This window comes from Notothenia coriiceps, unplaced genomic scaffold (assembly GCF_000735185.1).
Source record: "Notothenia coriiceps isolate Sejong01 unplaced genomic scaffold, NC01 NC01_scaffold00000339, whole genome shotgun sequence".
NCBI classification, from domain to species: Eukaryota; Metazoa; Chordata; class Actinopteri; order Perciformes; family Nototheniidae; genus Notothenia; species Notothenia coriiceps.
The window spans coordinates 5,004,270-5,020,478 of record NW_011333040.1 but is presented as its reverse complement, the minus strand read 5'-3'; the positions used below and the strand labels follow the sequence as shown (position 1 = coordinate 5,020,478).

General features: G+C 39.7%; 2 protein-coding genes across 4 annotated transcripts in view; both read left to right on the top strand.

Annotated features, from left to right (window-relative positions):
* Positions 1-16,209, top strand: part of syt3 (synaptotagmin III) — a 49,651-nt gene that overhangs the window by 29,609 nt on the left and 3,833 nt on the right. The window lies entirely within an intron of this gene.
* med25 (mediator complex subunit 25) overlaps positions 7,849-16,209 on the top strand; it is a 16,164-nt gene continuing 7,803 nt past the window's right edge. For all 3 annotated transcript variants that reach the window (XM_010768695.1, XM_010768702.1, XM_010768687.1), the window contains exons 1-11: positions 7,849-7,973; positions 9,426-9,562; positions 9,643-9,688; positions 9,797-9,921; positions 10,035-10,133; positions 11,135-11,255; positions 11,884-12,040; positions 12,757-12,881; positions 13,031-13,106; positions 13,737-13,990; positions 14,603-14,704. In XM_010768695.1, coding sequence (XP_010766997.1) covers positions 9,438-9,562; positions 9,643-9,688; positions 9,797-9,921; positions 10,035-10,133; positions 11,135-11,255; positions 11,884-12,040; positions 12,757-12,881; positions 13,031-13,106; positions 13,737-13,990; positions 14,603-14,704 — 1,230 coding nt within the window. In that variant the 5' untranslated portion in view covers positions 7,849-7,973; positions 9,426-9,437. The remainder of the gene's footprint in view (positions 7,974-9,425; positions 9,563-9,642; positions 9,689-9,796; positions 9,922-10,034; positions 10,134-11,134; positions 11,256-11,883; positions 12,041-12,756; positions 12,882-13,030; positions 13,107-13,736; positions 13,991-14,602; positions 14,705-16,209) is intronic.

Here is a 16,209-nt window from a genome sequence, read left to right as displayed (position 1 = left end):
CTATAGTAGTAGTAGTAGTGTAGTGTGTGTGTGTGTGTGTGTGTGTGTGTGTTTGTGTGTGTGTGTGTGTGTGTGTAGTGTGTGTGTGTGTGTGTGTGTGTGTGTGTGTGTGTGTGTGTGTGTGTGTGTGTGTGTACTATATGTGCCTCATTGAAATAGGTGGGGATACACTGTCTTTCATAGACACTAGTTTGTATTGTCTATGTTGTCTCTGAAATCAGCTGCCAATCATTCAACCCCTCTCCTCTCTAACTCTTTGCCTGATGTAAGTAACTGTGTTGATCGTGTACTTCTTTCAGTAAATTGTGTACTGTATGTCCGAGGGAAAAAACTAATTGCACACTGATTGAAAATTGAATTGTCGAGTGTGTTTTGATTACATTTACGAGAAGGAAAAAAAAAAAAGAAACAAAGCATCCAAGGCTAATTTGTCACGGCCTACAGATCATGACAAATGTAGATCCCCTTAGAGAAAGACAACAGGGAGGAGGTGTTGTGAGAGAAAAAGCGCCAGGGATTTTGCACTTCCTGTGTAAACCGATACAGACTTATAAAGCCATGTCTGTCACCGCTACTACTGTAACCTCAGCAAAACAACAGTGCAACACCTCACTACAGCTACTTGTATTGCTATTGTTGCCATTTCTCTCTCATTCTATCACACACACACTTTTACAGAGGTGTTTGTGTGTGCTTCAGGGTAGGGACTTAGATTCTCTCTCTTTACCTTTGGTCTATGCAAGTGCTGTGAGACTCACCGTAGTGCTTGATCGGGTATACAGGAGATGACACATCCCGCATCAAACCTGCAAGTATTCTGCGTGGTATGTCAGCAGGGGGATTATCGACCAGCTTGTATAAGTAGATATGGTATTGATCCATTGGTCTCGAGGCCCCATAATTCTCTCTTTCCCAGCCTCTCTCTCTCTCTGTGCTTGTGTCTACCCTATTTAGCCCTTGTGTTACTGCCTGGTGATGGATTACAAAACCCATAGTGGAACAAGCACATTCCGTTATTCTCTTCCTCCCTCTGTTTGCCACCCCCTCTCTTTCTGTTTCTGTCTGTCTGATTACTTTCTGATTACTCATTCTCTCCTCCAGCAATCCTTACCTTTCCCCCTGCTCCCACTTACTTGTCCTATTCTCGCTCTAATTTCTCACCAGCCCAACCTTCCAGTTTCCTCCGCTATCTCTCATCCCTCCATCTTGCCCTCTTTCTTTCTTTCTGTGTATGACACCCTCCTTCCGTCCTCTCTATTCTCTCTCGCTGTCTTCTCGTGTTAGTGCAGTTCGGAATGGAAATGGGGAAACATGTTTGCATGCTTATATTAACATGAATGATGTCAACTTGATGCAATGAAAAATTATATAAGTAATGCTTTAAGCAAAATCTGACAATGAACTTGATACTAATACTACTAATGACGACTTAATGGAGACCTAGCAATTGTTTATCTGTGGTCAAAAACAACGATGATGAAATAACATTGTTTATGCTGTATTTATCTCTAATTGGTATTCTTTTTATTTTTCAATTGTTTTTTTATATTTAATTTATTCAAGAAGTTTACTTTTGTATTGGTTAAAGCTGAGAATTTGAGTGAGGGGTTCAGTCAAGGCGATTGTTTCAGTCGGGACTGCTGTACCAGGTCGCAGGATATCGGTGAATGTGTAAGTAACAGTGTGGCTGAAGCAATGATAATGGAAATAAAGGATATGTATCATCCAGCTTTGTGTTTCTGAGTTCTTTTAATCCACTGGCTTGGGAGGCAGGAGAAGGTCACACATCCCATGCAGTGTGATATATTTAAGCAATAGCTCACGACAGGCCGCGGTATATGCTCATTATATCACAGCTAAGGGGCGTGGTTCGGCCTGACGCGAAGCGGAGGGTCGACAAATTCAACCCAACTGTATACTGTTTGCCTCAGGCGCGGAGGGATACTGACATGTTGTGAAAAGTAATTTACAATTCTACCCGTGGTATACGCTCAGTATATCACGGCTAAGAACCAATCAGATTGCTTGTTTTGACTTGTCCGTTTTATAAATATATATATATATCACACTGCATGGGATATATATATATATATATATATATATATGCTAGGCCCATGGGCATTTCCGATGTACAGTCTATATTTGACTCAGGCATGGGAGGTAATACATTCTACCTGGACAGAAGCAGCCTGAACTCAACTTTTTTTTATCACTAAGCTTTCTGACTTTCTACTGTGCATTAAGTCGTGTGTAATTATTCAGCCACTTTGTCATGAATTCTTTATAATAGCCGTATTTTGCCTAAATGCAAAATGGAGCACGGCTGCCTGCCCCGTGTGCTTAGCTCCATCTGGCCTCACTGCTTCTATTTGTCCCCCTTTTTATTTTTAAAACGTCATGTTATTTGTCATGTGGTTATTATCTCTTGTTAATGCGAAAAAGCACACCAGTAGCAATCTGCAACTTCAGCGCTTCAGCAGAGGAGGAAGACTGAGCAGGGGAATGGAAGAGAGGGAGGAGTAGGAGAGGATTAAACAGATGAAGGAGGATGAAGAGCGGGAGATGCTAGAGTGGAGGAGGAGGACGCAAATGGGAAAACCTGGACAAGAGAGTGAAGCTGCATGCGGTGTGTGTATGAGTAGAAGTTGAGACAGCCAGGATGTAGAGGAGGATAGTTCTGTATAGACGCACTCATCATGGGGCACCTGCAGCACATTGACAGTGTTGTTGACGGTTCACGAAGAGTGAGACACACAAACACACACACACACACACACACTCCCTAATACACACACACACGCATTGCGATGTATCATCATATCTCTCACACACACACACAAACACTCACACACACTCACACACATCCCTGNTAGAGGAGGATAGTTCTGTATAGACGCACTCATCATGGGGCACCTGCAGCACATTGACAGTGTTGTTGACGGTTCACGAAGAGTGAGACACACAAACACACACACACACACACACACACACACACACACACACACACACACACACACACACACACACACACACACACACACACACACACACACACACACACGTGCACATACACACGTGACAACGCACCAATTAGTACAGCTTTAATGCTGTAGTGTAGACTGTTGAGAGAGAGAGAAAGGTGGAAAGAGGGATGGGATGGGGGGCTGCTGTCTCTATGGCAACGTTCCCACCGTGCAAAAAAAAAAATCATTTAGTCGGAAAGACATTTCACTCAGTTCAGTGAGCTGAAAGAGGCAGAGAGGGAGGGGGAGCAAGTTAGAGACTGGGGGAGGTGTGTGCATTATAGAGCTGTTTGTACTGGAGGGATTTATTTAAAGTAAGCTGACAGAAGGGCATTAGCTCTTATTGCTAATATAGTGTTTCTGATTATTATCCATAATGATAATGATTTCCACTGCATTACAAAAGACAATAGCTTTTGGTGATACTTTAGTATAACAATTATCTTCCATCTGCATGTAGGCCATATTTATGCATGATGATAGCTTACCTTTCGTGACTCTTGAGAAACTTTTGTTTTCCCATCATCATCATCATCATCATCATCTTGAAAGTGCTGCGCACAGACACGCCAACCTTTTTAAAAAAACACTTACAATGCCACGTAGGCCTATACAGTTTTAAACTTTTTATTTCGAGACTATAAATAATAACCAAAACCTTTCAAAATAATTAATTCAATGAATTCATGCAAGTGGAAACCTCAAGGAGTAGGATTATTAAAGTAGCTTGCCTCTGCAGGGGAACGGTGTTTTAATACAGGAGCTGGGCCCCATCTGACCTTTGCTATAAATTACTTTCATGAAAGGACTAAATGATATTCACTTCACAAAAAGAAACTTTTGTGAAACATCATTTGACATTATATGCACTCATGGCCTGGAATAAGTACAGCTACAGGGGAATTTATCAATGTGGATTTATTTACAAAATACACAGCACCGGTGCCAGACTCGATAGAAAAGGCCCGAGAGACGGCCAGGGGAGGGGATACTATCACAGCGTCCCAAATGCTCTGGGTAGTTCTGGTAACCCATTTGTGAGGATGTCAGTGCATCAGCATGCTGGCTGTGATTACCTGTTGTGAGCAGACCATCTGGCCCTCAGCGTCCCAGCTGGGTACCGCGGTCAGGAGACGAATTGTCATACCTCGCCACCTGGACCCCGCAGACATGGAGCTCAGAGGCACGACCATATTTCTCATTCATATTTTATTATGTAATTCTCTGACCAAACAAAAACAAAATAGAAAAAAAAAGTGAAAACATGGTTTGGTTTTCCAAAAGGTGCTCCTGCAGAGCAGGTTTTCTGTAATTGCTTGGCAACTGCTGGCTATTTTGTGTGTTGAAGTTCAAAGGAGTGAGACACACAGTATATCCTTCAGAGAAGCAGAAAGCCAGAGTTGCAAAGTGAAAGGGTGCCTACTACGCATGCACAGTCACACACACACAAACACACATAAATGTCTGTTTAATTTAGCCATGTAGCTCAGTGAGAATAAAAAAAACATTTTCCAACCGGGGGAAGCCTTGGGCAGAACTTCTCTTAGGTCGTTGGAAGCATTCCTGCTTAGTGATGCCCGAATGTAAAAGCTGCTTGAGCACACAGCTTGTTGCCAGTTGTTACTGAGTGAGGTTTTGAGTTTGATGAGCTCTGAAGCCTTTTGTTGAGCGCTGTGCTGAGCTGAAGGGCCACAGGGGACTAGAGGTTGTTGTTGAACCCAGAAACAGTGCACCGATGTTACGACTACAGGTTAGACGTGGTGCATTTTGCTGATCTATGTGATCTCTGTTCTGTATGACTGATTGTCCTAAATGTTTTATGTTTATTATCTCGATGCCCAAGACAAATTTCACCTAAGGGAGTGTGAAGCTGACCGTTGAGCGGCCCAGACCAAGCAAGGAGGCAGAGGCAGAACGTCCAAAAATATAACCCGACGTGGGCATTTATTCAAATATGTGTACAAAGTTCACAGCCTCAATCATGCTGTTCTCCTTCCTCATATCCTGCAGCCACAAGGATCTCACACACACACACTCAGCACAACAAGAAACAGCACTTAAATATACAGACTAATTAGACACAGGTGAGGGGGAGCAATTAAACACAGGTGAGGGGGGAGGAGACATTGACAACCCAGGGCTCCAGGTGCACACAATCATCAGCCACAGACATTCAACATATTATTTGCACCCTGATTACACTCAACTGCTGTCATCCTTACCAGCATCCAGACGACATTTCAATAAATACGGTTTAATCAGTTAAAAAAATACTAATTCAATAATTCGTATAAATTATGTGCAACTACCAATACAATGTTAACTGTCCTGTGCAATCACGCTAATTAAGTGCAATATCACCCGACCCAAAGCCGTCAGTCCATAGTGACGAAGTTCCCTTCGTCACATGGAGACAAAAAAGCTCGATCTAATCTAATCTAATCTAATCTGACTGTAGGGCATGCTGGTTACCTCTGTAGTTATGCTATGTTTCTATTTTGAGCTCTGAGGTTTTTCAAAGGATGAGCAAGTGTTGAGAAAGAAGGATTTAGGGAAATAACTAGGATAGGGAAACATGTTAACCAGCTACACCTGACAACCAGGTCAGTGACTCAGTAATAAATCACAAAAATGGTATGTGATTTAAATATCATAAGACGATAGACGTTAGACGATATATTTAAAGTTAAGGGAAATACATTATCTCATGGTTATTAGCTTCACTTAGTCTAAATATATACAACATATAAATACTCGGTAAACAATCTCAAAGCCCTTTGAGTAACAATCTGTTTCCTTGTCTCTGTGATAAACAGGCATCTACTGTACTTACTGTATATAGATATTTGCTGACACCTTCTGGAGATACGGTTATATAGCACTTTAAACTATCCAGTGTTACTGCAGAGAGCTATTTTTCAAACATAAGAGGAATTAACTATATTTTCTTTTTAATGGATAGGTTGGCCTAAAATCCACCTAATGCATCTGCAAAGACTGGCTGCCATAACATAAAGAGAATATAACATATCAAAAGCCTTACATGCTTAATTGTTCACAATATAATTGTTTGTTTGTCTTAAATAACCACGTCATGAAGTTTCAAACTCTACCTTGACATATAGGTCATCTCTTAAGAAATGTAAAAATGCCTTTATGGTTGACAAGCAACATCCCATCATGTTTCTCAGGAGTCCTTATTCTACTTGTGTGATTTTTCTTTTTCTAGCATGACTTTCTTATGGACACATGGAAACGTATACTCAAACACTGCATGTTTCAGACATAAACTGAATGGCTGTATGCAATGTCAATATTCAGTGAATTCTAGGCATGACTATATAGCATCCTTCCTGCTGCTGGCTACATAACGCAAGGATTATGTCTGTGTTTATGATTAAAATATCTCCCCTCCAGACTTGGCATCAGACCAGTCTTAGCTCCAAAGTTAAAGCTGTATCTTTAACTTACAATAGATTTAAATGGATGATAATGTGTGGATTATGTGAAGTATCGTGTAGATTTACTCTCAAAGAAAGCACACAGCTCTGTATACTTCAGGATGGCCATTACAATCCATTCCATTACATGCCATGCCATGCCATTTGTTGAACGCTTTTATCCAAAGCAACTTACGTACATTCAGTACTGTGGACAATCCCCACAGGAGCAATTTGGGGTGAAGTGTCTTGCCCAGGGACACAACAACATGCTGACTGCAGTGGGGTTTGAAACCTGATTCAAAGTCCAGCACACTATCCACTGAGCCACAGCCGCCTCCATTAGATGGATTTAGGCCGATGCGATAACAGATGACCTTTCTCATGACTAACTGGCAGAGCACTTTCAAAGAGTGAGGTTAAAAGGTTTAAGCCAAGATAACCTTCAGTGATAATCTCACGCCTCAAAGCTTCATTCCCTTTTAATGTGGGCATCTAATGCTGTAGGTGCCTTTGTAGTCAGCTAGTGCAGCCACATGCGGGAATTAAACACGTTGAATCTCAAATCTGAAGTTTATGCACAAGAACCAAAAGAAAGCTACCAGTTTAGCGAAATAATTCAGGCTGTCATCTAAATTTAGTAAAATGGGGTTGCACATTTATATTTTGTATCTTAATTAAATGAGTGCATGACTGCTAATGTTTTTTTTTTTACGGGTCTCAATAAAAACTTGATCAGTGGAACACACCATTTGAGTTCTCAGTTCTTAGCACTGACTTATTGGGTGTCAAAACATATTTAACATTTTTTTTTAAAGCACTAAACCTCCCAAACATCAGGTAATCCTATGAGCTCTTATTTCTTTGCCCTTCACAGTCAATTCAGTTTTTTAAGTTGATTCATTCATTTCTTACACTGCACTGTAACTACTTTGAATGCCAATGATGTTCTATCTAGATTAATAGAATAATTAGTTTCTCAATTTCCACATTAACATCTTTAATTGTATATTCTTTTCGTTGTTTTAAACCCTAAAATATTATGGTCATAATTTATTGTATTTATTTTTGCTTTACTGTGCCCTTGTTTATGCCCTTTTTCATTCAATTCAACTATCTTCATTTATATATCTCATGTAAAGCACTTGGAATTGCCTTGGTATGGAAAGGTGCTATACAAACTTACCGTACATGATCAAGAAAAAAAGGACGAATGCTGATGGTCTGTCTACATCCTGCCTTTACACATAAAATAAGTAATCTGTTTTTTAATATTTTGAACTGTAGGAGGCAGCACTCCGCCACGGACCGTCTGAAAAAAAGGACGAGCAAGACTTCGTGACGTCACATTTTGTGGGCGGATGCTTTCTTTGTCACTTCCGTCAAAAATACAACAAATAGGTTAAATGTTAGCATGCCGTGATGTGAGAGCTAATTCAAACTTATCAAACGATATATGTGTGTTTAGCTAAGCAAAACTGCGATTCGACTGGTTTCAGTACAACACCAGGTCAGTCCGCTTCTACACCACATGCATGTATAGATACATTGCTGGCTAGTTAAGGTTATTTTAACCATTGTGCTTATATCGCTCACTGACGTACCTAATGTTACACAGCTAACTCTGAGAATGAAGCGCTGTGCAAAGTGATGTTGCTTTCCGTTACACTGAAAAAGGCCTATAATATAAATAAACGATGATTCCTATGCTGTGAGTAAGGTTAGAATAATATTAACATGTTAGCAAGGCTAGCTTAGCCTCGGTGCTGTTGTTACTTCAGCTACCTTTCTTTTTTGGGGTTCAAACAAACATAATTTAATCGTAAAAAAATATTATAGGTTGATACAACTTTACCCTTTTTAAAAAGTATTTATTGATATTGTACCGAATACAACCAAACAAGGAGCTCGAATCCTGCTAAGTTAAAAGGAACAGGAAACAACTCCAAAATAAAACAACTTCAGCAGACAAGCATTCAGAGCTCTGTTCTTAAAGCAGCCCATGCTTATTAGATTCTAAGTAAAATACAATTTAATTTTCCACTGGTATGTTTGTTTGATGGAATTATAGAGTGTCGATGCTTCAGTTTAATCTATATGATCATACATACAGTAACCTCATGTATTATATTAAACTATTGAGAATTACCTGCTGTCATGATCATGTTGTTATTAATAATCTTAGTTGAACCTGTATTGATCATGTATCATGTATTGATCGTCGTTGAGTTAAACGTGGATCTTTAGCTACCAAATGTTGTTAAACTCGTAAAAATAATTAAAGCTTTCAGTTGAGGTTGAATTATAACATACTGTATGAATCTAGAGTCTACTGTGATTGTTGTTCAAATTCTCTTTCAAAACTGTAAAGATTTGTATTTCTGAATGTATCCAGTTTTGCTCTGCAGACTAACTCCAGGTCTTTGTTATGTAAATGTGATTAATGCGCTATTAACAATGTAATATATGTTATCTTTGCACTCGTATGATTGCAATTATTGCACTAGAAAACAATTGTAATTATTCAATTAAAGCCAGAAGATTTTAAAGTCATCATATTGTACATTGGAGTTAAAAATGCTTATGGCCCAGGGAAGCACAATTTTGAGGACAAACACAACCGTATAAATGGTTCGTTCTCATTTTTGCACTGCAGTGAAGAGTAACATGTGAATATTGTCAGATTTAAGAGTGGATGGAATTGATAAGAATTTTGTTACATAATTAAGTTCTAAAATGAACAAAAACAATGGTTTTCCTTTCTCCCTTCCAGAGAATAGTCCTTCCTAATTTAGTTCCAGATTTCCCATGCAATTAATAGTAATGAATATCGAATGCTTGTTGAGTCGTGCTGCTTATCTCACTGCGGTCTCCTTTTTGAGACAACCTGAACTTAGAATATAAATGATAGCTTTTTCTTCTTTCATTGTAAATGTTAAATCTGCCTCCTCCTCTTGCCCAGATCCATGGTCTCATGGAGCCATCCACAAAGCCTGGGACCAATCAGGTGGCTGATGTGGTGTTTGTTATAGAAGGGACGGCGAACCTCGGACCTTACTTTGAATCTCTCCGGAAAAATTATATACTTCCAGCTATTGAGTAAGATTGCGAAGATTTGCTAACTGATTCCTTTATTATTCAGGTTGTCATGTCTAAATGCTTTATTTTATTCCCTATAGATATTTCAATGGAGGGCCCCCAGCCGAAACAGATTTTGGTGGAGATGTGAGTGTTTCCCTCTTTTTATGATACATTGAAAATGGGTTCATCGGCAACCCTTGTGAGACAAAATGCTTGTTAATTGCATTGCTTGTTTTTCTTTTGTCCTTGTAGTATGGAGGGACACAGTACGGTCTTGTGGTGTTCAACACAGTAGACTGCGCTCCAGAGTCATACGTGCAGTGTCACGCACCAACCAGCTCTGCCTTTGAGTTTGTCTCATGGATCGACAGCATCCAGTAACTTTAACATGTTTACTTGATATCAAAAGTTTACATTGTTTATCGTCACAGAGATAAATGTGACAGCATTATCTTCCTAATCGTAAATATGATGCTGTTTGTCCACACAGGTTCATGGGAGGTGGAGCAGAAAGCTGCAGTCTGATAGCAGAGGGACTCTCGGTGGCCTTGCAGCTGTTTGATGACTTTAAGAAGATGAGGGAGCAAATGTAAAGCAGCCTTTTTGCACACTGCTCTCTAATTCCTTTGAACAGTTTACACATTTCTAAAGTAGAATCATTTCCCACTAATGGAAGGATCATTACTAAACGATTGCTCCTTTAAAATTATTTAAGTCTTAGTGTATTACAGTTTAGAAGGTAGTCATTATGAAGTAAAGACATCTGTGGGAGCGATCAAGGTTAAAGACTTCTTAAAGGACAATTGTATTATGTTTTACTTGATAATACTAATGTGCTGGCTCAGTGAGACAGTTCATTGAAAGGTCTCCCTGTTCAATACATATTGATATTCTTTAATGGCAACAACCAAAAGCGAGTAATAAAGCCTCCCAAAATCACCTGTAAATCATCTGATGACCTCGAGAGCAGTGGTTCCCAACCTGGGGTTGATCGCAGGGCCAGGCCTCCGATGATTTGAGGCCAAATATCATATTTAGACTTTTTTTTCTTTTTTTTTTTTTTTACATATAATTGTAACGCAATACATAATTGTCGCTAAAAGCCTTGTCTCTACATTACAATAAAATATAAAAACAAATTGATTAATTAATTTTAATAAAAATTCAAGTTAGTAGATAATAAAGGCATAAAAAGACAGAAATGCATACTTTTTTCTATAATAAATAATTATAATATAATAGAAATGTTTCTTCTGCCCGTAAAGTGTCCAAACCAGGCTTGTCTGGGTAAGCGCATTTGTAAAACATAGTCATTGTCCATGCCGGTTTCAGTTGGATTATTTGTCACAGTTGCTCCGATCAGATCGGTCTCCTCCATTTTGTAGATTATTTACGACTTTTGAATCCTCCGTGTGTGTGTGTGTGTGTGTGTATGTGTGTTGGGGGGGGGCACAACTTCCAACAGGAGTCATTTAGGGGGGCTCTTGGGAAAAAGGTTGGGAACCCCTGATCTAGAGAGTGACACACTATGGGATTTACTCCCACTACAAATGCTAACTCTTTTTGCTTTCTCTTTTTCTTCTTTGCCAGAGGTCAAACCCACAAGGTGTGTGTTCTGCTGTGTAACTCTCCTCCATACCTGCTTCCTGCTGTGGAGAGTGTCAGCTACACCGGCTGCACGGCAGATAACTTGGTCAAAATCATCAGAGATGTGAGTTACCACCTAAACTGTCTGTAATTCCCTCGAAGCACAGGCAGACACAAGTGGCTTTCTCATAACGGGTTTATTCCTCTTCGAATCCACCGTGAAAACTACACATAAACAAACAGTATAAATGACAAACATAGTATCGTGTTACACACACAATAAAATACACAGCATGTGAGATGACTTTAGCAAGGTAATACACGTAAAATAAATACAAACACAACAACATACCTTGTTGGCTGCATGCTCTGAAAACAGAGGGAAGTATTCTTCAGTCCTTACAACTTTATAAGAATAAACTTAAACTAACGGAGCTGTAAAAGTGTCTGTGCATCTTACTCTCAGTTTTTGTCTCGTTCTCGCTCTAACTCGAGAACAGCATAACGAGACGTGAGCTTGGACTTCAAAATAAAAGACTCTAAATATTGAAATATTGCAACAAATAATTATCATTAGACTTACAGTGAAATTATGAACATGTAAAAGGCTACACTTACACTGTCTCAAAAAGGGACTTATATCAAACGTTATTGTTTTATTATTTTAGTGTTTTATGAATAGGGTTATATCAGTGATGTTTACATTTGATAAACATAGCTAAACAAAATTGTGTGATTTTTATATATCTCAGAGAGGAATCCACTTCTCTGTTGTGGCTCCACGGAAACTGCCTGCTCTCCGGTCTCTGTTTGAGCGGGCTTCTCCAGTAGGAGGCGCTGGTGACCCCCATCCAGACTACAGTCAGGACCCCTTCCACATGGTCTTAGTCAGAGGCATCTCCCTTCCTGGTGAGAAACCTGTTTGTGTATGGGCCTCTGCATTCAATTGAATGTGTTCTGAATGAAAAAGAATTACATTGTGAGGATATGTTGAACAATATTTGTTGCATGGTTGATGTAATGTTCTTTTGACCCTCCAATTTTAATCTGTGCATTTGAATGAGCAGAGTTTTTTTGTGATTCACAAGTAAAGCACTTCATTCCCATTAACACCATTATATTGTTAAAAACACAGAGACAAAACCCTACAGCTACAGCTTTCACACTTCTCATTTTTGACTGATCTCACCCCTGATAAAATACATTTTAATGTAAACTACTTGCCAAGCATTTAATATAAGATGAATTTAGCAACTAGCAGAAACTTGGAAATCTAGCTGCTAATATTGCAAATATTGAAGAATAACTAAATTACAAAGAAAAGGTGAAATGACATCACTGTAGATATGGTTGTAAGATACTTGTGTCCTATATCCGTGTGTTATTTTATAAAATCCCACTGTAAGACGATTTGATTGGTCATGCTAAGCCATTCTTTAGTTGACGGTAGCTTCAGCATTCATAAAAGCTTTTTCTAAATGTTACTCCTACAACTTTCTGTGAGTAGGTGTGAAATCCTTGTTAAATATGTCTTATCCTTCACTCTCAGTGAAGCCTTATCTTACTCCTACATTGAAGCATTCCTATAATTCCATCTCATTGTAAAAATCCATCCCTCTCTCCAGTTTCCTCAGGTGGAGGCCCTGGGCCGCTCAAACCTGTCCTCCCTCCTCAGCCATTGGCTCCCAGTCAGCCTCTTGGAGGGGCTTCTCAGCCGCCTCCACCCATTAACCCGACCCACCCTTATCAGGTAACGGGCAAGCAGCCGCACAGCGCTAGATTCCCTGGAGTCTCATTTCTGTCGCCTGGTTTTGGCTTAGTTTCAAACAGTGGTGTTAATGTTCTTTTCCCTAAAACGTTTTACCAAGCATTGTCTTTTTTTAATCTGCTTGCTGACAGAATCCGACCCCCATGACTGCTGCTCAGGTGGCGGCACAGATGGCCGTGGAGGCAGCCAACAATCAGAAAAGTCGCTGTGAGTTACCGGTAGACTCTTTGAATGATTCATGTTTGCCAAGATTTTAGTGGCGGTTCTTTGTCTGCATATTGTATGTGTGACTGTGTAGGTTTCTACAGTACAGATTACTGTAACTCTTTCTGGAAAACAATTTTCTAAAGATTGTGTTACTGTACTTTTTTTAAAATTACATGTGTGTTATCTACTACTTATTCTCACATGGAGGGACCCATAATAAGATAAGATAGGACTTTATTTATCCCGAAGGAAATTGTTTTTCCAGAGATACAAAGATACAATAAACACAGCAGCATGATAATAAACCTCTGAACTAACAGTGCAGGTAAAAGAGCTAATTAAATAACTACAAGAAACATAGAAGGTCAAATAATTAATATAAACTGTAAAATAATTGTATATTGAATAGTGCAGAAAACATGGTGGCGGATACTTAATTGCACGTTATTATTGCACATTATTATTAATATTGCACACGTTATATAGCAGAGTGTTTTTGTAATAATAATAACAACGGGCTCTTTAGATATGTAAAGATTAGAAGCCATCTGAAATCAGTGCAAGGGTTCGAATTCTTCAAGCTGTTCATGCTTTACATGTGATATATCTGTTCTTACTTTTCCCCTCCAGTCCCAGGGATGGTCAATCAAGGTCCTCCATTCGCCCAGCAGCCAACCCTCCCATCAGTGGCTGGGGTGAAGCTCAATGTGCCCAGCATTGCAACCGTCACTACATCAACACTGCCCATGATGCCACAGCAACAAGTACCTCCCAATCAGCAGCAGCCTGTCCCCCCCCCAGGACAGCCCCAGCTGCCACAGGCCCCGCCCCAGCAGCAGCCCCCCGTCAACCAGCCCATCGTGCCTTCTGCACAGCCCAACATGGTAGGTCATGATAATCAAGATGAACAAATAATAACTTCAGGTTTTTTTAATACACTTAATGTTTAGCATCTTAAAATAAATTAAGCCAAGATCTAGATTACGGGCTATTAAGTTCCGGCAGCAGCCAGCTGAAGATTTTATTAGGTATCCTTTCTCTCTTGTAAACACTTTTTAATGTTTAAATAATATTAATATTTCTACATGTAAATGTCCCTGCTCAATATAGACATCATACAACCAAGTCTTTAGTTTGTGATGCTGTATCGTCAGCAGCCCCGAGCTCAGAACAACGCACTGTCTGAAGTCTCGTATCAGAATGAATTTTAAATGTTGGTTCGTATCAAACCCTGAAGATGTTTCATTCTCCCTCGAAAACCATTCTGGGTACATTCAGTGTTGTTTTTTCCTCACTGAGTCATTCTTCTTTCTAGTAGTACTTACTGTTATCATTTTGAATTGTATGTTGTTTGAAACTAAATGGCCTAATCTAATAACGTTCCAGTTTAATCATCAGAACAACCATTATTCACTTTTTGAAAAATGTGTTTTTTTTTTTATACTTTCAATCAACAATTGCCCCCCCTCCCCCCCTCCTTCTTTTTATCTTGACAGCCTGGTGTTTCTGTACCTCAAGGCAATTCAAACCCAATCGGACAGCAGCAAAGTGTGGCCAATAAGATTGTAGCATGGACCGGTGTTCTGGAGTGGCAAGAGGTAATACCAAGAAAAAGCTGTGACTCGTGAATGCTTTGTGCCCTGAGGATTAAGCTCAATATATTAGAAACCTTTAAAAGTAGTTCTCATCACTCCCTGCGATGTATTTAGAGTCATTCTTTGGGTCATTTTCAATAAACATTTGGTCTTCCTGCGCACAATCGGGGGAAGCGTCTGCAGGGGTTTCTTAGCGCAGACATATTACCTTCTTAGACTCTTCTCTGGCCTGGTAACCACATGGTGACGATGTGAATTACTCATCTGAATCTAACAAGAGAGAACGAGCATATTTCACAAAGTACTGATGTTTTAGATAACTCTGCTGACCTTATAGCCCAGTTATAAACTGTTCGAACTGGATTGGGGAGCGGCTGTCCTGCAGACAAATCCCCACTGTCTAGGAACTATCACTGTTGTGAGCTTTAATAACCTCCTGTCATTGATAATTGAACCGTACGATGAATTGCCCATTATCTTACTGTCCAATTACTATTGCCTTTGCTCAAGGTCAATCAATTTAGTTTGCAGTTGATGTGCTGAGCCAGGGAAATGGATGTTAATGGCTTTTATGCGAACCCCTTCAGGCCTTCAAGTGTTTGTGTTTGTGGAGCGACTCGGATCAATCGCCTCTATCGACTATAGTCTCATCCTCCCTCTTCTGTTTGTCAAAATTATCTAAGTCAGTTAAATGGACAGAAATAAGAGTAGAGGCTCAGGAAACTCTTGATCTTGCCTGTGAGCATGAACAGTTGCAAAGTGGAGTATGAAGCATTACCCTTAATCTGTTTTTATCTACCTCTATTAGACCTGCTCTGGAAGTGATTCTCCTATGGAGTGATTTGTAATGTTGAGAAATATTAATCACCACTATCACTCATTTTTGGTTGTTTAAAAACTCTCTCAGGGGAATGCCAGTACAATTGGCTGCAGCTTGCATTCAGTACTTTATCAATATCGTTCATCCTGTTTGGCTGAATTTCAATCTATTCATTCGTAAAAGCTTTCATTGTCTAAATTATAGGTTAACGTTACAAAATGGTTTGTTTCATCAGTCACTCATTTAAAGTAGATTAATACAATTGTTTTGTTAGTATCCACATCTCAGGCTCCTTTTCACTTCTCGATTTAGCAATCCCTGAAGATATATAAGCCATTTGTCCTCAGAGAAAGCCAGGCACAATACGCTATCAACAGGGACTACAGTAGGCCTGACTCATATGTGATGGATTCATCATTGATCCTTCATTGATGTCCTGAAGATGAAGTGGCTGGCTGTTTTCCCCCTGTGGGATTGCAGCATTGATGTGCTTATAAAGTAGTTATTTTTTCTTTCATTCTTGACACTTTACTAAGCACAGGTTATCTGCATCCATCCATTCATCCATTTTGTTTAATTGCTTGTCCTGATTGCGGTCACTGTGACAGAAGGGTGAGCAGTGCAGCCCACATGTCCCCCTCCTCAGCACTATCCTCCGCCCGCTCTGAGGCCAGCTGGAAGATGTAAT